The sequence below is a fragment of the Onychomys torridus genome, chromosome 18, assembly GCF_903995425.1.
Source record: "Onychomys torridus chromosome 18, mOncTor1.1, whole genome shotgun sequence".
NCBI lineage: Eukaryota > Metazoa > Chordata > Mammalia > Rodentia > Cricetidae > Onychomys > Onychomys torridus.
In genome coordinates this window covers 64,677,665-64,704,587 of record NC_050460.1, presented here as the reverse complement: position 1 = coordinate 64,704,587, position 26,923 = coordinate 64,677,665, and the positions used below count along the sequence as shown (strand labels likewise).

General features: G+C 54.2%; 1 protein-coding gene across 1 annotated transcript in view; it reads right to left on the bottom strand.

The window, feature by feature from the left end:
• Grm4 (glutamate metabotropic receptor 4) overlaps positions 1-26,923 on the bottom strand; it is a 93,064-nt gene that overhangs the window by 39,693 nt on the left and 26,448 nt on the right. Inside the window, exon 3 of the mRNA XM_036167524.1 lies at positions 5,628-5,844. Coding sequence (XP_036023417.1) covers positions 5,628-5,844 — 217 coding nt within the window. The remainder of the gene's footprint in view (positions 1-5,627; positions 5,845-26,923) is intronic.

Here is a 26,923-nt window from a genome sequence, read left to right as displayed (position 1 = left end):
GCCTGCTCCATCCGGCCTGCCTTCCAGAACACCCTCTGGGCCAGGCCCAACCTGGGTCTCCCAAAGGAAGCACTTTCCAGTCCCAGCCTCCCCATCCTGCAACCGCAGCCCCTCAGCCACCGCACTGATTTTGAGAGAGACAAGCACTTCAGCCCTTTCATCCCAGCTCCTAGTACGGCCAGACCTGCCTGGTCACAGCAGTGTCCAGGAATAAATGTGTTTGGATAAGACGGAAATTGGAAACAAAGCAGAGGGGAAGGCTTGTGTCTCACAGACACCTGGCTGGCTCCGTGTCTGCACACTGGCCAGGAGCAGGCGGTTTGCTGCAGGCTGGAGCCAAAGGGCTGCCCAGGAATGCCCCGCCTCGCCTTGGTGCCACTCTCCATGGTGCTGAAGCTTGGGCTGGGCTCAACAACCTCTGTCCACGTGAACCCAGGGCCACAGCTTGTGAGCTCGTGACTAGAATACAACCCTACCTTCTCTTCTCTCCATGAACCCATGGTCCAAACCCTCATCTCTTAAAAATACATTGGGGTGTGTGGTGTGTCTGTGTGTGTGTATGTGAGTGAGTGTGTGTGAGGTATGTGTGTGGTATGTGTGAGTGTGTATGTATATGTGTGTGTGATATGCGTGTGGTGTGGGGAGGTATTATGGTGTGTGGTGGATGTGTGTGTGGTATGTGAGTGTGTATATGTGTGTGATATGTGTGTGGTGGGCGGTATTGTGTGTGATGGATGTGTGTGTGGTATGTGAGTGTGTATATGTGTGTGATATGTGTGTGGTGGGGGGTATTGTGGTGTGTGGTGGATGTGTGTGTGGTATGTGAGTGCACACAACCAGAGGAACCATCAGGCATCCTTCCTAGCTGTCTCAGCCTTGCTCTGCTCTCCTCACAGAGCCTGCAGGGGATGGAGGCCAGCAGGTCCCAGTGGTCCCCTTCCTCAGTGCTGGCTTAGGAGCCCCTTGCTGCCATGCTCCACTCTTCACGTGGTTCTGGGGGATTTGAACTGGGTCTTTGTGCTTGTTTACTCTTACATACTACAGGAGCGGCCTTCCCGGGGCCCAGGCCCCCAGTCTATTACCTACACAACAACCAGGGCAAGCCCATTAGCCTTGAGCACCTTCACATCTCTGCTCACAGTGCTCAACGGCTCCAGTCACACCCCGTTCCGGGGCCCAAGAGGCCCCAGCTGAGAGTTCCTCTTTTTCCCCCTCACTCATCCCGCTCCCCATCATGATTGTCCCCAAATGCCAGCCTGGCTCTGTCATGGGTAGAGTCTCAGAAGTCTAGAACAGGCAGGCTGGCCGAGGGGCTGGCCGAGGCGGCAGAGTCTGTTAGGCTCAAGTGCTCTGAAGGGAAGTGGACAGAGCAACGAGGCAGAAATGGCTTCAGCACCCACACGGCCCTTTGCTGGTCCTACACCAAAAGAGCTGGCCGATCCGGGAGGGGCGTGACTAGGGTGACACAGTGTGTACCGGGCAGGAGCAGGACAAAGCTGCTGGCATGCCGCACGATGCCAGGCCTAGAGCAGGGCCCCAGAGAGCAAGGGAGCTACGTCTGCAGGCTCCTCCAGCCCTTGGGACAAGGCAATGGCTCGCGCTTAGCCACTACTCCAAAAGCTTAGCAGTGGCATGGGGGCCACAGGAGGAAGAGTCGGTAGACAAGCCAACGGACAGGAGAAGGCTGGTAGTCCGGCTGGTCTGGAGCCTCTGCCAGCTGCTGCTAAGCAACCAGAAGCGGTGGAAGGGACCCCTCCCGATTCCACGGGGGCCTGGAAGATACAATGAGTTTTGGGGGGGAAGAAGATAAACTTAAAGACTTTGGGAGGGTGCTGAGGGGACTCTTGACTGCATGAGTGCCTGCGACCTGGGTCTGGGGCCAAGGACCACCGTGGCACCTGCCCTCCAAACAGTGAGGAACGATGGAAAGCTAATGGACGTGAAGAACTCAACGGGGGGGAACCCAGAAGCCCCTACCCCAGCACTTTCACACCAGTGACAAAGCTAAGGCTCAGAGAGGTGCTGTGACAAGCTCAGGGCCACACCACCACCCACAGCCAGGTCTAGAACTCACAGTCACTCTCGGTCCCGGAACCTCACAGCACTTCCGGGGAGGGACGGGGGCACATGCGCTATTCCCCTTCCTGTTAGACTACAGGAAGTGGAAGCCTCGGGTTCAAGGCAGCACAGTCCGTGCTTCTGAGCCCAGCCTCCTGCCACAGCACTTGGGCTCTGAACCATCCAGAACTGAGTTGCACAGGCCAAAGACAAAAGGGGACTCTTTAAACCCCCAAACATCTTCAAGTAGTTCCTCGGAGCGTGCACATGGCTTCTGTGGAGGACAGAGGCAGCAAATTCAGACCAGGACAGCCCTGCAAGTGACAGCTTCCTCTTGCTGCTGTCAAGGTACACTCATCAGAGGCCAGCAGAGAGAACAGGGGAAGTGGCAGCACACGCGCACACACACATACGCACACGCACATATGCACACGCACACAAGGGCCTGATGACATCTAGCCCCAGGGACTCACCAACCTGAGAGGTGTCAGCATCCTGCTGCAGGCCAGAGCATCAGAGAAATCAGAGCAGACAGGCAAAGTCCCCGAGGCGGGCCATGCAAGCATGGGGGTTCATCTTCGTCACACGGATTGACCTGGCCATCACTAGCAGTCACATTAATGCCAACACCTTGCCAATCCCCAGCCTGGAGAAGACACCAGCTGGGGCCTGGTGAGCCTTGCCACTCAGCAGGGCCACTCATATGGTCCACTCTCAGTCCTCAGAATGGAAGACATGCTGGGTCTGAGACTCAGGGCAGCCTCTGGGTTTCTGGGATGGAGGGGACAGGCACGTGGCAGGGCCTCCTCTCCTCCTTAATTCTCCAAGATGGACACAGTAGGCTAGGACTCAGGCTATCTCCCCAAGGAGTAGGCAGTCAGTGTTTTGGGGGGTCCAGAGCTACTGAAGCCACAAATAGGCAGATACCCCAAGATAAAGCCACACAGTCCCTCCTGTCTCCCTCTACCTCGGCTGAACCACCCAACAGAGCAGCTAGGGCTTACTCCTAAGCACCCATCATAGCCTTCCTGAATCCAAAGATGAAGCCCTACAGCACCCCTCTGGATGCCCACCCCGCCCCCCTCTGGATGCCCACCCCCGCCCCCCTCTGGATGCCCACCCCCGCCCCCCTCTGGATGCCCACCCCCGCCCCCCTCTGGATGCCCACCCCCGCCCCCCTCTGGATGCCCACCCCGCCCCCCTCTGGATGCCCACCCCTGCCCCCTCTGGATGCCCACCCCGCCCCCCTCTGGATGCCCACCCCTGCCCCCCTCTGGATGCCCACCCCTGCCCCCCTCTGGATGCCCACCCCTGCCCCCTCTGGATGCCCACCCCTGCCCCCCTCTGGATGCCCACCCCTGCAGCCTTTGGTCCTTCCCAGCCCTCCTCTGAGGGAGGTGTACCTAAGTGGTCTTCAGCCAGCGTCTATGTATGCTTAAACAACGTGAAAGGATTTGTAACGGTCAAGGTGGGCTGGGGAAGTGACTGGCACAGGCTGGGCTCCATCAACCATGGGGACACCCCAAGCAGGAGTTAACAGGTGAGGGTGTCATGGGGCTGACAGGGCAACATTCTCCACCATAGGACAAAGCTGTATCTTCCAATCTAGCTGTGTGGCCTTGGGAAGGCCATCTGCCCTCTCTGGTCTGTCTCTTTCTCTTTGAAATGGAAAACACAAAACAAGAATCCCACTCCTCTGAATGACCCAGAGCCACGTCCAGGCTAGAGGCCTGACATGCTCACCATCACAATGAGAAGTCCTAGTCTGTGACCAAAAGCAGAGACTTCTCTCTCCTCCCTACCTCCCCCTCCCACCACCTCCCAAATGACTTATACTTCAGAGGACAAATCAATACAATATACGGCCAAAAACATCTTTAATCTTTCTCGGGGATTAGGCTATAAGGTGCCGCGGCCTCTTTCTCTCAGTGTTCAATTCTGATTTCAATTTGACCTGCTGAAGCAGTTCCCCCTCCTCCCTCCCTCTCTCCTCCCTCCTCCCTCCTCCCTCCTTCCTCCTCCCTCTCTCCCGCCCTCCCTTCCTCCCTTCTTCTCCCTCTCTCTCTTTTTCTCTCTCTCTCTGCCCCCCTCCACAAGAACTGCCCTCCAAATCAAATACCATTTAGCAACAGGGCAGGATGGGGTACCCAGTGGCGAGGTGATCTCGGATAACAGGGAGAATCGAAGGCCGTGGTGGACAGCTGGACCTCAGAGGCACAGGATAGCACAGAGAGGAGGCCGTGCAAAGGATTCCTTGCCAGACAGGAGAGTGGAGGAGCCAGGGCCTGGCAAGGAACTGGTTTTCTTGTTTTTCTAGACTTTGAGGTCCTTTCTAAGCATCTTTTGTAGATTATTCTTCCCAGTTCCCAACACCCGATTAGCGCTTGAAAAAGCCATTCACAGTCCTGCCTTCAGCTGAGCACACCAGACACCAGCTTCTCCTGTGCCTGCAGGTCAGGCACACCTTCTCACATGTGTCCCTGTCACACCCCCAGCTGGCCATGACCCCAGCAGGAGAACAGCATGGGCAGAAAACTAAGTAGGTGAGGACAGGAAGCCGCTGACACTACTTGCCCTGGAGTTGGGGTCAAAGCCCACACCTGCCCCTCTGCACTGTGAGACAGGGAATGAGTTACTGAGTGACTCCTAAGGCTCTGCCCCTCATATAAGTGGTGGCACTCTCCACAGAGGCTGCGGCCACCCAGACAGCAAGTGCAACACATGATCTGGCACCTCCAGGTCCCCACAGCGGGGTTAAACACCATGACTAAACCGTCTGGCTTGCCCTGAGTTCCACGGAGGACAGAGTCTGTGCTCACTTGTTCAGGGCAGGAGCAACCCTGGGATTACAGAAGCCCACAGCACCGTGTGGCACCCAGGCAGCTTTCCTACTACAATTAAAGGGCTTATCAGAGAATTGTAGCAGGATTATGCCTGCAGGGCATCACCACCACCAACCTCCGGTCACTCTGCAGTTTTAGGAAAAAGCAATTAGAGGTCTGGGCCCTGCAGGTATAAATATGCACTGGCCAAGGTCGAGAGCAGCGGTGAGCTACTTAGAGGCCGCAGGATGAGGCTGCCAGGGGCACCAGGGCCACCCCTGCACTCTATCCAGGAGACCCTAGGAAGCCACAGGACACAGAGTCTTCCAGCCCAGGGGTCTGCTTGCCACCTCAAGACCCTCCTGTGATCACCACCACCCCTGATTCAGATGTTAACCCTTGCTGTGCCAATGACTTGCCACTGGAGCCTCCCTCCACCTGCTCAATGGGTAAGGCAGCGCACCCACAATGGAGGGCATCCCAGCAGCCTCCAGCCCTCATTCACCCATCCCTGAACACTCCCTGCTTCACAAGCCTCCTGCTGATCACCCATGCAACAGGGTCCCTGATCTCCACCTAAATACAGACCTCTGCCCCCCCCCCCCCCCCCCCCGTCTCCCTGCCCACGAAAGGACAGAGCGGTCCACAGATGTAGCCATGGCGGGAGCATACAGCGTCTCGGACAAACCCAGCTCAGGGAAGAGCTGAGAACCCAGAAGCAGAGGGCCCACCCCACACAGGTCTCACCGTCCTCTCGGGACTTCTGGATAAAGGCCTCCACGCCGCTCTCGCCGTAGCTGCCCTCTGAGGCCAGCGTGGACACGTAGTTCCACTTGAGAGCCCGGACGATGTCCACCATGGCCTGGGCCTGGTACGTGTCCGAGGGCACCACACGGGAGAAGAAGTCGTAACGGCTGTTGTCACTCAAGTCAGGGGCTGTGGAGGCGTAGCTGATCTGAGGGATCTAGGGGGACAGGGACAGGCAGATCGATGGACAAACACAGGAAAGGGGCAGCTGCTCCCCACCATCCACAACCCAAAGCACCCTCCCACAGATACTGCCTCCCCTCCCCTCAGCCAGGGAAGACACTGTAGAATGGCAGGAGAGGTCCCAGGTACTGAGAGAAGAGGAGGTGTCTAATGGTGGCCGCCCCTCCCACAGAGTTCCACCTGTCTCCCTGGCAGGGGCAAGGTCTGGCCAGCAAGATACCAAGAGCTTGCCTGCGACCCCAGGACGACTCCCAGTTGGCCTCATGTGGCTTCTGACTGATGGTCTCTAGCCATACCCCAGATACAAATAAACACTTGGGTATGCACACACGTGGCAGGGGGAGGGGACACCTGGAGCCTCCGTTTCCAAGTCCCTCTAGTCACCATACAGAAGGCTTGGTCTCTATGGTTTCCAATGACCTCTGTCTCCTTTCTCCTACCCAGTTGGAGGACACAGCCCAGAACCCAGACCTCAGATGCTTCCCCATCCCCTCAGGTGGCCAGAGCAGCTTCCTCTGAGAGACCCTTTCTCTCCACTGTTTGAATACAGGGCCCGGAGAGACAAAGCCTACCTCTGGCCCTGCTCCTACCCTCCCAGCCACGGAGTAACCCGATCCCCTACCCTTAAGTGGCATCAGCCTCCTATAATTGTTTAAAACCATCCCAAAGGACAAGAAAGGAGGCATGAGCCCTCCTCCCTGTCCCCTCCTCTCCAACACTATGGAGACCACAGTTCCCTGCTCCTAGGGGCTTTCAGCTACCACACAGACAGGCTAGGGATGGAAGAGGCTCCTAGACAGGGCTGCTCTATGCCCTGTGGATGTCCATACCCAGCCTGTGCCCTGTGGATGTCCATACCCAGCCTGTGCCCCATGTGCCAGAAGTATCTCCCCAACAGTGACCACCAGTGTATCTCCAGACAGAGTCAGAGGTCCTGGAGGACTGACTGTCCCAGTTGAGAACCAATGTTTAAAATTTTGTGCTAAGAAGCTAGAAAGGAAGCTGGGTGGTGGTGCACACCTTTAATCCTGGCACTCGGGAGGCAGCAGCAAGTGAATCTCTGTGAGTTCGAGGTCAGCCAGGGCTACATAGAGAAACCCTGTTTAAAAAAAAAAGAGAGGATATGTAGGGGTGACAAATATAGGGTCTGCCTCACAGGACCCTATGGGGCAGGAGGAAGGACAAACCTATTAGCAGAGAGCTGACAATCATTCAGTGAAAGGCAGTGACAGGTACGTGGGGCCTTGCTGCCTGTTCTCTATGCCTTTGTGAATGTCTAAAATGTCCATTTTCCTAAAAGACTGTTATACAGAATAAAACTAAATCCCTGCAACCCCATCACCTACCCAACAAAACACCATGAATGTGGGACAGCTAGGATGGGACCCATCCACCCACATGTCCTCCAGATGAGCACCAAAGGCTGGGTCCCCACTCTCTCCTCAGCTAGGCTGCTCCTCACTCATCGTTATCACACCCTCAAACTATCTCTCCCTCCCAACCAGGCCATGAGTGATAGACCTCCAAGTACCCTGTGGTCAGGCTGGGAGCCCAGCCCCCTGGGAGCAGTCAGCAGCTTCACACTCACACCCACACCCACACCCAGAGATTGGTCCAGGCACATATTGCATGTACCCCATTCCCACAAAGATGTGGGATCAGCATGGGGCTCCTGCATAGTATACAGCAGGAAAGCCAGGCTGTACTGCCCCAATAGTCCCTGAGGCCCTGGGAAAGACACCAACTCCAGACCAGGCCAGGATAAGGGACAGTAGACCAGTCCCTTCTCCCTGTCACATCACAGGTTCTGAAGTGTCATGAGCTGCAGGAATGTAGTAAGAATTCAGCTGTATATGATAAAGCTATACCTAGAAGGATCAAGGAATCCTTCTTGAGGAAGCCATATATCAAGGAATATTTGGTATTATTTGGCTTTTAATATATCAGCTGTTTCCTGCTATCAGTTTCTTGTGCACTCATAACTCCTGGGCCATAACAGCAAACACTATAAGCCTCTTAGACCTACTGCTGATCAGAACTAAGGTAACACCCTTACAGAGACAATGTCTAGGCTGGTAGATGTGTAGATGCATAGCTTTGTTTCTGGTGCAAATGAAGCTCAGACCCTCTTTCCCCTCACAGGCCAAATGGCATTCCAGAGCAATTGACTCAGAACAAAAGGGTTTTTGCATACCAGGTGAGGGGGGGTTGAGGCAGAATTCCTAGCACTGAGCAGAGTTGTGTGGCCAGAGAAGAAAGAACAAGGCAGAGTTTTCAATAGATGGTAGGGATTAGGCCAAGTCAGGAGAGTGGGAAAGGAAGAGACAAGCATGGATGGAGGAACTGAGGACAGAGATGAGGTCAAAAGCAAAAGAGTTTAGTTAGGGCTGTGAGAGGACAGGAGGAGAAGGGGCAGAGAGGAGCTAGATATAAGAATAGAATTAAAGCTGTGTAGATAGCATTTAATCTCAGAGGAATAAAGTAAATGGATGAAAGAACCCGGTGTATGTAGATTATTTTCCTGCAGATTACCCCCGCCATTAGGAGCGTCTCTTCTGGGTCCCTGGGAAGGAAATTGAAGAGACACAATAATTTCCTAAACTAAAGTTCCTGCTAAGAAAGGTTTCAGACTACTAAGGTTTGGAGTTCAAGTCTGACTCATGTCTCTAGCTGGTAGAGCCGACCAGTTCCTTCTCCTCCCCAGGCCTCAGGCTCTGCAGGTACAGAATGGGCAATTAGGAGCTGCTGGTGCTATGAGGAATCCCTGGGCCTCTGAGAGCAGGCCCGTGGCTCTCTGCAGAGCTACATGTGACCCCTCCCCTGGTCCTTGCCTTCCTACTCCCTCTGCCTTCATTGGCTGTGGCAGGAATCTTAGGTGGTCTTATTAATAAAAACAAACCCAGGGCCAGGTATTGGGGTGAACGCTGAATGATCAGAGAAACAGAACAAGCCATAGTCACCTCACCTTGCCAGTTTCTCAGATGATCCTGTTTCCTCAGACTGGAAGCCTCTAAGTCCTCATCCTGATTGAATATCAGCTGAACTGTTGCTAAAAGCCTAAAATCTTAACCAGCCAAAAGCTTTTAGTTTCTGGTCTTCATGCTTTATATACCTTTTTGCTTTCTGGCATCTTTTTGCTTTCTGGCATCTTTTCCTGGGATTAAAGACGTGAGTCACCATGCTTGGCTGTTTCCAGTGTGGCCTTGAACTCACAGAGATCCAGGTAGATCTCTGCCTCTGGAATGCTAGGATTAAAGGCGTGTGCTACCACTGCCTATCCTCTGTGTTTAATATTGTGGCTGTTCTGTTCTCTGACCCCAGATAAGTTTATTAGAGTGCACAATATTTGGGGGAACACAATAGCACCACAGTTTTAGCCTCCCAGACACAGCTCCAATCACTGTCAGGGAGACATCCTAGAATGCTTACTGCTTTCTGAGACACCATCCTCCCACTGCCCCAGCCTGGAGTGGGGGAAGATCAGGGCACTGCAGGGCAAAGAAGGCTGTGGGAGAGAGAGTCTGCCACACCAGGTGATTCAGACATGCTGATTCATGGGGCTGTGTGCCCTCCTCAGCTCCTCTGTCTCGGCTGGAGAGGGAAAGATGGCTCAATTAGTGTTCTCCTCAAAGATGTCACTTCTCAAAATGGCAGCCCAAAGGACTCCCACCACTTCCTCAGCATCCCCTGCCCTGGCCATATGCAAAACCTCCACCAGATCTGAGGCTTGCTCTGTTCTGGGTGCTGTGGACGCAGCTCATGCCACACTCTGGGGACAGAATGAGCATCACAGCCACTGGGCTCAACAGCCCATTTCCACTCCCAGGGTCCTGACAGAAGCTGTAACCCATGGACTGTTCCACACACCCAACCCTTCTACATGCACTGTGCAGCCTGATTTCACCTCTTCCAGGCAGCCCTCCTGGCTTCTCCAGGCTTGCCTCAGCCTGCCACAGCACCAAGCATCCCCTGTTTAAGTCACCTGTTGTGATGTGCCACCAGAAGGATGTAAAAGTGGGTGAGCATCCAGCCCTGAGCACTGGTGGACACCCCTGCTCCCTAGGAGACGGGAGAGAAGGCAGGCGGTGCTTGTGGCCAAGTGCTGCTTAGTGGGAGTGACACATAGTGTGTCTGCCGCTGACCCCAGGAGAGCTCTGGTTTATGCAGGGGACTGAGAAGGAAGAGTGTGAAAACTCTCTTTCACTGCCCCTCCACACTCTTGGAATGGTGAGGAGGAGGTCCGTGCCACAAGAATATTAAAAGCTGCTTCTGGGCTTCAGCAACAATCAAGCAGGAATCCCAGTGCATCTGTGCACACATGCGTGTTCCAGAACACGTGTAGAGTCGCCTGAGCACATGGGTATGGCATAGAGGTGCTCCTGAAAACCTAGCACTTGGCAGGCAGAGGCAGGAGGATTGACATGAGTTCCAGGCTAGCCTGGGCTACATAGTGAGACCCTGTCTCAAAAGAAAATCAGAAGGCAGAAGGGAAAAGAGAAGGCAGGGTGTGAGGGGAGGCGTGGAAGGCCCCGCCAGGGTGACACTGGTGTCACGTCCCAGGGAGCCACTGCTGTGTTTGAGGGACACTGATCTGCCTGGTGGGACCACAGGTGGCACACATGTACATGTCGGGTGCCCGTGTAGGGGTGCCCGTGTCGGGTGCCCATGTCAGGGTACCTGTGCTGTGGTGCCCATGTCAGGTGCCCCATTGGGGTGCCCATGTCAGGATGCCCGTGTCTCCTTGGGACTACAGGCTGCCATCTGGCTCTCCCCCAACAATCTAGGCATGCCGACCCTGGCCAGGACACAGGGGCTCACACACCACTGCTCAGATCCAAGAGAAAGGCTCCAAAGTGTCAGAATCAAGCCGCCCAGGAAAGCAGTCACCAGTGTCCCAGAGGGTCACTGAGTACAGTCCCCATAGTCTCTGGAGCCATCCAGAACAACTGGAGTGAAATCTCCACCCAATCTCCATGTGACCTAGTGTGCCAGAGCCAAATGACCAGCCACGAAAGACCTTACCACAGACCCTTCAAGGGCCACCTGACAGGAATGACAATCTTCTGTCCCTCTCCTCCAGGCTCCAAAGGGGTCATGACCCACAGATTGAGAACCCCCAATCACCAAAGACCAGTCCTAGCACTCTGGCAGTCTTTGGCAGGATTGGGATAGGCCTCATTGGGAAGATGGACTGACAGCCTGCCTCCGGAACCACATGCTGGGCCTTCCCCTTCAGAAGCCACACCCACCAGAGCCACCTGACAGTGGGGAACTCAGGCTGAACCAGCCTGGATGGCTCCCCACAGCCTATCCTGTCACTCATCACTTCATAGCAGCCACCCGACAAAGGCCAGCCCCAGCATCTGGCCACTCTGGGCCTGGTTACACACCCTGCCTGCCCTGGCTGGGTCCATCGAGCGGCTCTCCCTGGCCTCTATCCAAGGAGCGTCCTGTCTGTGAGCCATGCCCAGAGCACAAAGCTCCCCTGCTCAGCTCTCCCGCACAAACTCCACAGTATCCTGGGCCTGCTCTGTCCCTAGAACCATAATCTGCATCACACAGGTATCTCTCTCTCCTCTGGGGCCTACAGAGTATCCCTACTATGACCAGGAGCACATATGAGAATTTTCAAACTGCCAGAGTGTCATAGAAAGTAAATTTTGTCCACAAGGCCCAAGAGGTTCCTTTGCCTCTGTAGCTGCTGTGGCCACAGCTCCCACACTCTCCTCTACCTCCTTGCACACCCTGGTGGCCTCTTCATTAACTCACTCACTCAGTAATGGCTTCCTTAGCACCTGCTGTGGAGACACCTTGGTGAAGCTGATTCCGGCACAAGAGACAGAGATAATTGCTTAAGCAATGAACACACAGGTACCTAACGCCAGGGTCACTGCCCACAGGACCAGCTCTCATCTTTGTGGTACATGTTACAACTCCGTGACCCTGTGGTTGGCAAGGTCACATGACACATCCTGCTTAATGAGCTGGGGGCAGGGAATGCATGTTTTCTCTGGGCCAGAGCATGTCATCACAGGTGGGAGACTCCCCACGGTCTATGCATCCCTGGTACTGTCACCAGCAAGGGTCCAGCCTGATGTGGGTTCCTGAGACAGGACAAAGCACTAACCAATCCACAGGATGTGTGGCTTGGCAGTTACTAAGCCCTTGTTCTTCACATCCTAAGGTTTGCAGAATAGTTGTTACCACAGCGTCGCCTCGCTTGTGCTGACTGATGCAGGTGGCAGGTCTGAGGGCTGGTTGTTACCACAGCGTCGCCTCACTTGTGCTGACTGGTGCAGGTGGCAGTCTGAGGGCTGTATAGTCAGCAGTGACATGACTCTCCAACTACTGGACATCAATAATGGCTCTCCACCTCAGAACTTGTGTCAGATTGACACTTACCACACTTCTCAGGCTAGAAGGGGACGTACTAGAATAAACTAGATTCATTTAGGTACACACAGCTCACGAGCGTTGTCAGAACCGACACTGATCAGATGCCTACTATACACCTTCCTGTCCTAAGTAGGTTTCCAAGCTTAACCCCTTCAATGTTATACTATATACCCATTTAATCATCATTTATCTAAAACTAATACAGAAAAAATAAGTTACTTATCTGAGGTCACACAGCTCTTGACTGGCTAGGACAGTGTTTGAATCCAGAACCCATCCCAGTAATTATTATGTGAAACCTCAGTCTCCTCTGTATATAGTGTGCCCACACACATGTATCCATACACAGAACATGAATGCACATGTAGAATCTAAGGCTGGGGCTGAAGAGAATGCTCAGCAATTAAGAGCACTGGCTGCTTTTCCAGAGGACCCAGGTTCAATTCCCAGCACCCACATGGCAGCTCACAACTATCTGTAACTCAGTTCTAGGGGATACAACACTCTCTTCTGGCCTCCATGGGTACTGCACACATGTGGTCCACAGACGTACATGCAGGCAAACACTCATACACATAAAAAACTAAGTAATTAAAAAATAAATAAAATAGTACTGAGCATGCCTTTAGTCCCAGCAGAGGCAGACAGACCTCAGAGAGTTTAAGGCTAGCCTGGTCTACATAACTAGTGAGACATTGTCTTGAGAAACTAAAAAACTTAAAAATTAATTAATTGATAAAATTAAATAGAAATTGAGGGTGCCTGTAGCCTCCAGTGACAAGTGGCTGCCTCCATCTCCCACAGGAAAGAAAGGACAGCAGCAGAGAGAAGCTGTCTCATGTACTGCACACCTCTCCTGCCCATCATTCTATGGGCTGAAGTGGTCCATCTGTCTCTAACACAAAGGACAGGGTGAGGCTTGCCCTGGGCCCCAGAGGGCTGTGCAAATGGTCTGCTTTGAGCAGCAGCTAATTCCTAAACGTAATTATTAATTTCATGCTTATCGTATGCAAACCTCTGCTTGCCAGACGAGATGAAATTGATGTAATTAGAAATTCCATCATCGAGCCATTTGGATCCGAGCTTTTAATTAGGATCACCAGCAGAACCTCACCCCCAGGCTGCCAGAGGGGCTCTTGTCTGTAACTGTCCTCAAGGAGGACACAGGGCTGGCTGTGGTGTGTGGGCACCTCTACAGCTGCCAGTGAACCACAGTCCAGGACAGCACCTGTTACGAGGACCCTGTCCTCACAGCACAGCCCAGGTCGTGGCTGGGGCCTCTCTTTTCTCTTGGTAACCATCTTAGTACTCTTCTGTTGCTGTGGTGAGACACCAGGACCAAGGCAACTTACAGAAGAGTTTATTGGAGCTCACCGCTTCAGAGGGCGAGTCCGTAACTATCTTAGCATGGCAGCAAACAGGCAGGCATGATGCTGGAGCAGTTGCTGAGAGTTTACATCTTGATTCCCCAAGCATGAGGCAGAGAGACTAACAGGAATGGGTTGGGCTTTGGGTGGGGGAGAGAATGGCTTTTTGAGACAGGGTTTCTCTGTATAGTCCTGGCTGTCTTTTAACTCACTCTGTAGACCAGGCTGGCCTCAAACTCAGAGGTCCACCTACCTTTGCCTCCCAAGTGTTGATATTAAAAGCACACACCACCACACTTGTTTCATAGCTTGGGCTTTCAAATCTCAAAGCCCACCTCCAGTGACGTGCCTTCTCTAGCAAGACCACATCTCTTAGTCCTTCTCAAATAGTTCTATGAAGTATTCAAATATATGAGCCTATGGGGACCATTTACATTCAACCCCCCCCCCTCCATGGTAACATACTGAGGAAATGGCTAGGTAAGAGTTGACACCATACATACACCTTTAATCCCAACACTTGGAAGGCAGAGGGAGGTAGATCTCTGTGAGTTCAAGCCAGCCCGATCTACAGAGTGAGATCCAGGACAGCCAGGGCTACATAGAGAAACTGTCTCAGGAGAAAAAAAAAAAAAAGTTGATACTATCCTGACACCAGGGTCCTGGGTGCTCCAGATGGACCTCAAGCCCTACATTCCAAAGAATGCCCACTGATCTTCCTCTGTGAGCCAGGGCAGGTGCCCATGCAACCCTTTCCAGCTCAGTGCACGGCAGTCTATCAGAATAACTAATTTGGAGTATTTTTTTTAAAGATTTGTTTGTTTGTTTGTTTGTTTATTATGTATACAGTATTCTGCCTGCATGTGTCCCTGCAGGCCAGAAGAGGGCATCAGATCTCATTACAAGTGGTTGTGAGCCACCATGTGGGTGCTGGGAAGTGAACTCAGGACCTCTGGAAGGGCAGTTGGTGCTCTTAACCACTGAGCCATCTCTCCAGCCCCCGGAGTATTTTCACATGCATAACTCTGACCCCATCACTCACCACATCTGCCCTGGCCTCCCAACAGTTCCTTCCATGCCAGCCTCTCTATACCTTGAGCACTGAGGTACACTGTGCCTTTGCACTGGTCTTCTCCGCTGCTTGATACCCTTCCCGGAGCAGTGCACATGACCTTCCCTATTAATCCTCATTTATGGCAGAGTCAGTCTGCCTCTGAGTCCTCCCTTTGCCCAATGCCCAGCCAGGGCCAGCTGTCACGTCTGCAGGAAGTGACCACCAGAGGCAGCACTCACATATGGACAATGCTACTCCCCCACCCCCACCTCCCCTTGCCTCCAGGGCCTGCTGGACCTTGTCTCCCTGATTCCACAATGACACCCTGTTCCACACCCCTACCTCCACTTTGGCTGCCCAGCATCCTATCAGGACAGGAAACTGGCACTTGGATGAATTTCCTGTTCTAAATTGTTTTCCTGAAGGGAACTAGGCAGCGTAGGCAGCTGGCCCTGGACAGACACATCCCCGGAGGGCACGTGCTCAGTCCTTGCCTGCCCTTCTAAGCACTGCATGTTTTCACAGGAGCCCAGCACACACCCCCACCAGGAGGCTGGGGGCTGGAGAAGAATGGGGTGTGCAGGGTGGAGAGCTCCTGCCTCGCCTGGCATCGGCTGACAAAGGAGCCACACTGGCGCGTTGGAGGCAGGGCCTGGAGACAGATGAGAGCGGTCGGGCAGGGAGCGGGCCCTGGGCCGACAGCAAACAAGATCTTCAAACCAGCTCTTGTCCTGCTTCATAAGCAAAATGGAGATCAATAAACTACACTCTCTTTAGCAGGTCCACGTGGACTGTGCCACCTTGTCAGTGGCGATCTTAGGGAGGGGGGTGGCAGCTGAGGCCTGGGTGGGGAGGGCTGGAGCCAAGCTTGCCACCCCCAGGGCCACAGCTTCTGCACTCTGTGCAAGGAGCTAAAACCAAGCTCCCAGAGGTAAGATGCAGGTCGTTAGCTAACTGAGCCGTCTCGGGTCGCCAACTCATGGAGCCTCAGTCTCCTTGTTTGTGAAGTGGGTGTGGTGAGGAGAATCGGGTATTTGTGGAGGTCACAGTGAGGGGGCCTACGGAAGGATGGGTAGGAAAGACTCTGGGGAGAAGAAAGGGACCGGATGTTGCAGCCACTGTCCTGTCCGGGTGCAGATGACAATGCAGGCCCGCGCTGCTCTCCTGCTTCAACCCTCAATACAAACAGAGCAAAGAAGGCCTTGCCCAGTTTGGAGGAGTACAAGGGATCACCCAGGTCCCCAGGTCCCCAGACCAGCCCGGGGCCTCGGGACTCCAGCACCTGCACCAGGAGTGGGGGTGAGTAGGAAGAGCCGGAGGAAGGGACTGGGAGATGATGTTGGCTCTGCCTGGCCCTGCAGCCCTGCAAAGAGGTGAGCAGTGGAAGGTGTCTGTGGTGACCAAGTCAGAGAGTTTGTGACACACTGAGAATCAACCTGTCCTGGTACCTGCCCCCCAAGGCCCGTCTCTTTTCTTCCTCACACAATAGGACCGCTATCTGTTACTTCATTTTTTAGATAAGAAAAGATGTCCTGAGAGCATACGGCAAATTCTTAGGCAGGATTTGAACCCAGGTCTGTCTGCGTGTTCACCTGCGTGTTCTCAGCCCACAGTCCCTACCTGGCACTATTCCGTGTTCACACACAGCTTCCAGTCCTTCACTCCCACTGTCTCAGGCTGAGGAGCAGCCTGAATAAGGGTCGGGATTGCTCCCACTGCCCCCCCCTGCACCCCCAAGCCGTCGGCTTCACACCATTGCACCTGCCCTGTTTAGTGAGAATTTAATGATCTGCCTGGCTTTCGGCCAGAACAGAAGGAGGGGATTCTACAGTAAGCAGGGACTCATGAAAAACCTCTCCCAAACCTGGCGACCCTCCACAGGCTGCAGGAGTTGGGACAGGGCCAGGAGGACCTCTTGATTCCGTGCCCACAGTGGTTGCCATTGATACCCTGAGGTCCACTTAGCGACGGGATGCAAGTGGTGGGGGCGTGGCTGGCCTTGGAGAAAATGAGCCACTGTCTGCTCACCATCTCCCAAGTCAGGCAGATGTGCTCTGTGTGTGTGTGATGGACTGCACTATATTAATATAAGATGATATAATGGGATGTATTAACATCATTGAACACACGAGATGATAAAAGTCACACTGCCAACACTTCCCGTGATTTATATCCACAGCCAGGCCATATTCAGACTGGCCAGGCAGCCAGGAGGAAGCCCCACTGGGGCTCAGGGGTGTGTCTGGGAGAAGGGAGCAGCCAGAGCAGGGGGACAAACACAGCAGGGACAGCCGTGGGGTGCCTGGCCGGGTGCCCAGCTGTGCCACAGCAGCCTCACTGGTGCCCCCAGCAGCCTTCCCCACCATGACATCTGGCTTGTGTGGTCCCCTCCTTGCTTGGTCCCATTGCCCTCCTCAGCCCCCTCTTCCTGCCTGAGCCCTGCACCCCAGGGCTCAGAGCACACACACCCCTGCCGCCTGCCTCTGTGTTCACCCTCAGATAAACACTGAAGGCTAGGATACCACCCAGCTGACCTCCCCTGGAGACACCAGTGACTAGATATGACAGGAACTGCCTGGCCTCAAAACAGCTGCTGTGTCCTTCCTACTGCGGTCCAAGGCAGCATCAAGACCCTGAGTCTGCCTCATTGCCCAAACTTGACTTACCATCAGGTGTTGCTGGCCTTATTCCAGAAACATCCAGAACCCAGCCACCTCTCACCAACTCTATCATGTGGCCCCTACCAAGCCTCTGGCAGGATGGATCCCTGTCTCCTCAGCCCCCTCCCAACTCACCCCCTCAAACACCTGCATGTCCACCCACAGCTGGAAGGACATAACCCCAAGTTAGCTCAGTTTCTCCCTCTGTGGGAGCTCAGCAGGCCCTGCAGGGTCTTCCGGGGCCTGACCTCTCTACCATGCTCCCCAGCTCTGGGCTGTGCTTACCAACCCTAGGGCCTTTTACCTGGAGTTCTCACTTACCCCCTGTGACAGCGCACACTTCCCACAGGTTTGTGGACTGGGTGCCTCCCGACGGATGCCAGACCCTGAGGAGAACCATTTTGTCTGCCTCTCCCCGCCTCCCATAGCCCCAGGATGTAGACTAAGGATATGAATGACTATTGAACAGGTGTCTCAGAGACAGTCCACTCTCACTGATTCTCCTGAGTAGGTTCCATCAAGATTCTGTCAGAGAAAACTTTAGTCAGGGAGTCCATGGATGGTTTAGTAGGTAAAGGCGCCTGTTGAGGGGCTGACAACCGGAGCTGGAGCCCTGAGACCCACACAGTGGAAGAGAGAACCACTCCCGTGAGTGTTCTGGCCTCCAACGCCGGGGGCCTTCAGGGCAGTCATGCCTTTGGCCTTCCTTGCCCAGACTCACTCTGTCATCAGAACTCGCTGCTGCCAGCCCTCCGAAGTAGACAGGTGCTGGCCCCACCCCTCCAAGGGGTGCAGGATCATGTTTAATGTCACCCAGGTGGTGAGTGGCTGAACCACCTGCACTTTTCCTCTGTGTGCCAGCAAAATCTGCCACCTCCACGGGGAATAAGCTTGAGTTTCTGTCACCTCTGAACCCCTGGGACCCAGGGAGGAGGCATCCTCCAAGGGTCCTCAATCCAGAAATGGCAGCGACGCTGTCTCTGCTGCCAGCAGTGGGTACATATGGAGTGGCCGTCCCCTGCCCTTTGCTGCGGAAACCTCCACAGGTGCCGCTCAATTCTGCTACCACACTCCACACGCCCATCATGCCCCAGACACTGGGACTTGGTGGCGTGCCCAACAGCCCCTCTCCAGTGCAGGAAATGCCGCCCGTGAAGGGACGTAACTCATTAAGACCTTATGCAGCCCGTTTCCATGACACTGCTCTTCACACGGGTCCAGAGGTTACCACACAAGTAAAGCCACACAACATCACCTCGGGCCTGTCCTAGAGACCTGCTCTGCTACAGTCGGGGCCACTGTTATCCCCCTCGTTAACTTGATAACCCCAAGGCAGGGCTCAGGGAGTCCAAGGCTGCCAGCAGCACCTGCTGCTGAAATCTGGCCCACAGGCACCAAACACAGATGCTCAGTCCAGGCCTCCCTCCAAGTCCATGAGGACCACCAGCACATCTCAGTCTTGTCCACAGGCTCCACATCTAGGTCTGGCCTGCCCGGGTACCAACATCCAGTGCTTTGAGGTGACGCGTCCTGCAGAGGGGGTCTTTTTCACCCTGCAGGCCCCAAAACTGCCATACAGTTTGAGTGGGTCCCTGAGGCCAGCTCAAGAAGCAGAGCTTAGAGGGGTCTGCCACATACAGGAGGCACAGCAAGGCCCTCCTGGTGACAGCAGCCATGGTCACTTTCAGGGAACAGTCACAGCAGAGCAAAAGCTGAATCTAGTGACTGGAATGTGAGCACTCAAGCTGAGACAGGCACATCTTGTGTTTGAGGCCAGCCTGAGCTACATAGTCATCTCCTGTCTCAAAATACAAGAGCCCTGTAGCTTAGTGGTTTGCGCGCATGTGCAGGGCCCCGAGTTCATCCCCGGCACAGCAAAAGCAGGGGTACCCAAGGCCCTGCCCAGTCCCTTCTGCTCGTCCGAGCACCAGTCTGAAGTTCCCATGATGGCATCAGACCCACCCACATCCCTGAAAAGACCCTCTCGTCGCAGACCCTTGGCCACGGACTCCCTCCCTACTTCTGTGTCTCTAACGGGGTGGCTTGTAGTTTCATGGGGGTCCATTCCAGACCCAGCCTCTCAGAGCTGGATCCAGCTCACATTCAGAGGTTCTAGACCTGACATTGACACTGGAAGTATAGCCGTGCCCTGGACTGACAGGCATGGTACTCCCTGGCTCAGGTTCATGTCCCTTTCTCCCTCCAGCCTGGCCTGCCTGTCAACCAGGCCTGTATGTGTGACACTATAGCATGATGGGACACAGAACAGTGGCACCTGAGATACTAGCCCCATACATTCAAGGGTACAGGTGTGCAAACACAGGGCACCTGAGACACTGCTTCACATACTTTCAAGAACCCAGGTGCACATTCACAGCACTCTCTGAGTTCCACACATGCGACCCTCTACACAGTGTACAGGGCTCACTGCGAGAGGTGAACCTGACCATGCCAACAATCTGTGCACACAAACATTCCTCTACTCTGCGCATGTGCTGCACACATACCATGCATGCACACACACCATGCATGCACACACGGAGACTCGGGGAAGTAAGGCAGCTGACCAACCATTTGAGGATGCACAGGCCTGTCTGTGACCTGTCATCCCATGTACTCGGGACTGCAAGATCGAGTGCTATGTGAGCAACAGACTGAGTTCAAGACCAGTCTGTGCAAATTAGTGAGACCTTGTCACAAAACAGGGTACAAAGGGGGCCTGGGGATGTAGCTCAATGGTAGAGCACTTGCCTAGCATGAGCAAGGTCTTGGGTTCAATTCCCAGAACTGGAGGTAGAGAGAGGCGGGGAGAGGGAAGGAGAAAAAGAGAAACAGAGAGAGATTGAGGTCCTAATTCCCCATCCCCCAGCCTGCTCTCTCCTGTGAGTACCCCACAGGGGACAGCAAGGGCACCCAGAGCAAGCAGGGGAGCATGGGTTCAAGCCGGTGGGTAGGCGAGAGTCAAGGACAGTGCTCAGGAGGCAGCAGGTTGGAAGGAACTAAGGGTGGGCTCTGGGGCAGCCCCTAGACTGTGGCCTGTGGCCCACCTCCCCTAGACTGTGGCCTGTGGCCCGCCTCCCCTAGACTGTGGCCTGTGGCCCGCCTCCCCTAGACTGTGGCCTGCCTCGCCAGCCTCTTCTCACAAGGAACAAATGAGCTGGAGAGCCTCCTTGCCTGACTTAAGTTGCCCTTAAATAACCACGGTAGAAAAAGGAGCCGGACCCTCCCTGAGGACCACAGTCCTGCAGGGAGAAGAAGGGGACAGTAATGTCTGTAATTTGTTTAAATAATCCTGCTGAACTGGAAGAAAATTAACAAATGAGAAACCGGCTCGAAATTAATCAAACTTCTCCCCGTCCATGTCCCCCCGCCCCGCGCTTTCTATCTTAATGAAGGTTATTTATCCAGCGAGCAATAAAACAGGGAATTAAATTAAACAGGCCCTCTGTTCCTGCCTCTCCCCACCCCAGGGAGGCTGTGGCCCTTCTACAGCTTTATAACTGTGCAGCCTGCCAACTGTGGCAGCCAGTGACACCAGGCAGAAAGAGTCAAGACCCACAACTCACATATCCCCATTTCCCATCTCCATAGCTTAGCCAAAACCAAAAAAAGTTTGACTTAACCTTGAGTCTGTTGGCAGATGGGAGGGCCCTGTTGCTGGGTGTATCAGATGCTGGTGCTCAGCAGGGTCCAAGGTATACAGAAGTACCACCTTGGGCCCCTGTTTCTCAACTAGGTCAAGTATTCTCCTACCACAGGACCTGTGCACCGGCTCCACCCTCACCTGAGTCTATGTCTGAATGTCCCTTCCTGGAGATTTCCCTGACAGCCCTGTTTTGTCCCCAGCAGACCCACACATCCCATCTTCCCTCACGCCCTGATGCCATGGCCTTATCTCTCTGGGGACAGTAGCCACCTTCTCAGGAAATCCACCTTCATGGACCCTTCATCAGAACTGCTCTCTCTGCCTCTGAGTGTCCAGGCTGCCCTCACCTACACTTCCACCACAGCCGCCCACACCCCACCCCCAGCACAGTGACCACCCCAGAATATGCCACACACTCTCCTTCTGGGAAGACCAGATTCATTCACTCTGGCCACCCCCTACCCCAACATCTGCTTCACACCTCCCTCCAACCTGGAGCTCCATGAGATTTGCTAAGTCTAAGGGGGCCAGGACATAGGCCAGAGAGTACGGCAATATGAGGGTCCCTGTCTCCCGGTCACTGGCATCTCAGGCTGGTCTGAGGACACAGGAGACTTTAGGTGCCACTTAGCTGCTGCATGAAGGAGCAGCTGGCCCGCTAAACTTCCTTCAAGGGCTGCCTGAGAAGAAACCACTGCTCTAAGGTTGAGAGGTGCCCAGTTAAAATGGAAATGCTCATCCTCTGGTCCAGCCAGCCACTGGCCCCTAACAGCAACTCTGCCCGACTCCTGGCTGTGAGTGTGCATGTGTGCATGTGTGCGTGTGTGCGTGTGTGTGCGCGCGTGCGTGTGTGTGCATGTGTGCATGCGTGCGTGTGTGTGTGTGTGTGTGTGTGTGTGTGTGTGTGTGTGTGTGTACTTGCTCACGTGTGGCCACCCCCATGGGCGAGGACAGCAGGCACAACACAGCCACGCTTGAATTATTTATTCCGTACATTGTTAGCACAGTAGAGAGAGCAACTGTGTCTCCAGGCTTCAATTAAAATATCAAGGCACCCACACCGTCTGCCTAGCCACACGACTCCCACTGACACAGACGGGAGTGGGCCTCCACCCCAGCCAGCACCCCAGCCAGCACCCCAGCCAGCGCCCCGGCCAGTGCCCCGGCCAGTGCCCCAGCCAGCGCCCCAGCCTCCACCCCAGCCAGCACCCCAGCCAGCACCCCAGCCGGTGCCCCGGCCTCCACCCCAGCCGGCGCCCCAGCCTCCGCCCCAGCCAGCACCCCGGCCAGTGCCCCAGCACTATGCTGAGCTCCTGCCTCTGCCTCCCAGCACAGGCTTGTTTCTGCATGGACAACATTCTCCGGAGTTGCCCTGGACTCAGCCTACAGGGTACTGAAACATTTCAGCCTTCTTCCTCTAGGATAATTTAGTCAATCCATGGCCTTAAAGAGGCCTTTCTCATTTCCCAAAGGGGCCTTGGCCCAGCCTTAGTGTATGACTGATTTCTCACCTACTGAACCTCCCCAAAAACACTGCTGTGTGTGGCGTTCCTTCCCACAAAGACAGTCCCAGTCAATAGAAATTAACTTAAAAAAAAAAAAAAAAAAAAACTAAACAAATTTGTATTTTGTAATTTAAGTGGCTCTTTTTTACGGGCCTGTACTACTCCACTAAGCACTGAGACATAATTTGGATAGTTCCTAATTTATGTATGCTCAGGCTTATAGCCAGAATGAGCTTGGATTTCTGATCTTGCCCTCTTCTGAGTGCTGGGATTACAAGCAAGCGCCACCACACCTGGCTTATGTGGTGATGCAGGGAGTTGAGCCCGGGCTTCATCCATGCTAAGCAACCACTCTGCCAACTGAGCCACATCCCAGACCCTTCGAAGAGACTCTGAAAAAGTGAAAATGGGAAGATGCCAGCCACACTGGAGGAGTGGACTCGCACACAGGTGGGTTCCTGCCTTCATCACCCCTGATTCTGAGGTGGAACCGCAGATGACAAAAGCCAGGGAAACTCCGGGGGCTGTGGTCATGAGCTAACTGGGTCACCCACCAGATTCGATTCACCAGCCCCCAGATTAGAACATGAGGCCCATGAAATCAGAGTGGGCGGGCTGAGAAAGAGCAGTGTATTGCTGCCACATGCCCAGGGAGAGAGTGCTGAGCGGAGAAAGCTGGGGGGTGCTCCAGGGAGAGTGCTGGGGGTGCTCCAGGGAGAGAGCTGGGGGTGCTCCAGGGAGAGAGCTGGGGGGTGCTCCAGGGAGAGAGCTGGGGGTGCTCCAGGGAGAGAGCTGGGGGGTGCTCCAGGGAGAGAGCTGGGGGTGCTCCAGGGAGAGAGCTGGGGTGCTCCAGGGAGAGAGCTGGGGGTGCTCCAGGGAGAGAGCTGGTGTGCTCCAGGGAGAGAGCTGGGGGTGCTCCAGGGAAAGTGCTCCAGGGAGAGTGCTGGGGGGTGCTCCAGGGAGAGTGCTGGGGGGTGCTCCAGGGAGAGTGCTGGGGGGTGCTCCAGGGAGAGTGCTGGGGGGTGCTCCAGGGAGAGAGCTGAGCGGAGAGAGCTGGGGGGTGCTCCAGGGAGAGTGCTGAGCGGAGAGAGCTGGGGGGTGCTCCAGGGAGAGTGCTGGGGGGTGCTCCAGGAAGAGAGTGCTGGGGGGTGCTCCAGGGAGAGAGCTGGGGGGTGCTCCAGGGAGAGAGCTGAGCGGAGAGAGCTGGGGGGTGCTCCAGGAAGAGAGTGCTGAGCGGAGAGTGCTGGGGGGTGCTCCAGGGAGAGAACTGGGGGTGCTCCAGGAAGAGTGCTGGGGGGTGCTCCAGGGAGAGTGCTGGGATGCTCCAGGGAGAGGGCTGAGGGTGCTCCAGGGAGAGGGCTGAGGGTGCTCCAGGGAGAGTGCTGGGGGTGCTCCAGGGAGAGAGCTGGGGTGCTCCAGGGAGAGTGCTGGGGGTGCTCCAGGGAGAGTGCTGGGGGGTGCTCCAGGGAGAGTGCTGGGGGGTGCTCCAGGGAGAGAGCTGAGCAGAGAGAGCTGGGGGGTGCTCCAGGAAGAGAGTGCTGAGCGGAGAGAGCTGGGGGTGCTCCAGGGAGAGAGCTGGGGGGTGCTCCAGGGAGAGAGCTGAGCAGAGAGAGCTGGGGGGTGCTCCAGGAAGAGAGTGCTGAGCGGAGAGTGCTGGGGGGTGCTCCAGGGAGAGAACTGGGGGTGCTCCAGGAAGAGTGCTGGGGGGTGCTCCAGGGAGAGTGCTGGGGGTGCTCCAGGGAGAGTGCTGGGGGTGCTCCAGGGAGAGGGCTGGGGGTGCTCCAGGGAGAGTGCTGGGGGTGCTCCAGGGAGTGCACAGGCCCCAAGCCTCCATGAGCCCTTATCTTCTTTTTTATTTTATGTGTGTGTATGCTTTGCATGTGTGTGGGGTGTAAAAGCACATGTGTGTGGAGACCCAAGGTTGAAGTCAGGTGTCTTCCTCCATTGCTTTTCTTCTGCCTGTTCACTGAGGCAGGTCCCCTCAATCAAACCCAGAGTTCACCAATATGGCTGCTTTTGGTAGCTAGCTTACTTATGTGAATTTTGGGGATTCGAACTCTGATCCAAACTCTTGGCTGTCTAGCACTTTAACCACTGAACCATCTCCCAGGCTTATGATGCTTCCATTTTAACATATGCAGCACAGAAACCCATCTCCATTACTAAGATGCTGCGTCCCGGACACCAGCCAGCCATGAGAGTGAGAACAGGTCAAAGCTGCATACTGACTCAAGAGACCAGCACTGTCTATAGGGACGTGGACAAGCTGGCTTCTGAGACAGGCCTCTGGACACAGGAGAAGCTTAAACCTGTCAAGAGGGCAGCATCCCTGTGGAAAATGATGGACAGTTCCCCCTAAAGCTGATTGCTGGTACAGCTCTGAAGCCAACATTTCCAGCAACATAACACAGTCTGGGAAAGGAACTTTAAGTCCATTGAAAGACACATTCATGGACATTCAGACCCACTTTATTCATGAGACCCAAACATTGGATTCACCCTAAATTTTCAGAAGCAGCAGACCGGACACATGAATTATTAATTACATAAATAAAGACACAGTGGAATAGCCCCATGGATATATCTCACACAGCAGAGAACACCATGGACGGATCTCACACAGCAGAGAACACCATGGATGATCTCACACAGCAGAGAACACCATGGATGATCTCACACAGCAGAGAACACCATGGACAGATCTCACACAGCAGAGAACACCATGGACAGATCTCACACAGCAGAGAACACCATGGATGATCTCACACAGCAGAGAACACCATGGATGATCTCACAAAAGCAGAGAACACCATGGATGGATTTCACACAGCAGAGAACACCATGGATGATTTCACACAGCAGAGGCACCATGGATGATCTCACACAGCAGAGGCACCATGGACAGATCTCACACAGAAGAGGCACCATGGACAGATCTCACACAGCAGAGGCACCATGGATGATCTCACACAGCAGAGAACTCCATGGATGATCTCACACAGCAGAGAACACCATGGATGATCTCACACAGCAGAGAACACCATGGACAGATCTCACACAGCAGAGGCACCATGGATGATCTCACACAGCAGAGGCACCATGGATGATCTCACACAGCAGAGAACTCCATGGATGATCTCACACAGCAGAGGCACCATGGATGATCTCACACAGCAGAGAACACCATGGATGATCTCACACAGCAGAGGCGCCATGGATGGATCTCACACAGCAGAGGCGCCATGGATGATCTCATACAGCAGAGGCACCATGGATGACCTCACACAGCAGAGGCACCAGTCTGCATGTGCTGAGGTAAAGCTTGGACAAGTCCAGCAGCAGATGAACCTTGTTGAGAAAGACATAGGCCAGAGGGGCTACAGGGAACTTCCTGGGCACTAAAGACTTGGTGATGAAGGTCATCCACAAACCTGTCTTCAAACCTTATAGGTCAATGTGTCTGAAATTCATACTTTATGATGACAAGTCACACCTTAAGGTGTAAAGGAATGGGAAAAGGTGCAGTTCTGCCTTAAGGTACCATTAGACACTGAGGCAAACGGGGACTTACAGAGAGGCCCAGGGGACAGGAACAGGGAATGGTAAGGTGAAAGGGAGGAGCTGGAGGTGGGATGCCTAAACACATTAGCCCAGTTCAAGGCCTCCAGGGGGACTTCACCTCCTCTCCACTTCTCCTGCCAAGCAAGATACCCTGTCCTCAGCTCATCTCCCTCACTGCCAGCCTTAGGTCAGCCCCCGTTTCATAAGAAGAGCTGAATATGTCCCTCATCCCAGGCATTGCCAGAAAAATCCTGCTCTACCTCCCAGGCTCTACCTGCCATTTTTACCTCTATACCACCCTTCCCAGAGCTCACCTGAGCACCTGCAAAACTAACTGCTCCATGAGATAAGTGCCCTCCCCCAGCTACTTCCTCCAGTCACCTAGGTACCATGCTGTCACATTTCCTGTGGAAATATAGACATGGCCAAAGAAGCAGCCCCCAACTACATCAAGCCAACTAACTACCAGGAGGGTTTGAACCAAGAATGGCCAGTGCTCTAGTGGGTGATTATGTAGCCAGCAGACAGCATGTTTCAAAGACTGGCTAAGAGTTGGGGATTTAGCTCAGTGGTAGAGCACTTGCCTAGTAAGGGTAAGGCCCTGGGTTTGATCCTCAGCTAAAAAACAAAAACAAAAAACAAAAAACAAAAAACAAAAAAACAAACAAAAAAAACTGGCTAAGGACATTAGAAAATGCTCACCACCATGATTTGTGCAAACACTAGCCACAGATGTGAACTCAACCTGCTACATGAACAGAAGGTTGTGGGAAAATACACACAAATCAGGTTGCCACCTAGAAAGGCAACTGGCAATTTTATTTGCCTCTTTTACCTTGGTATTTATGTTATGTATATGGGTGT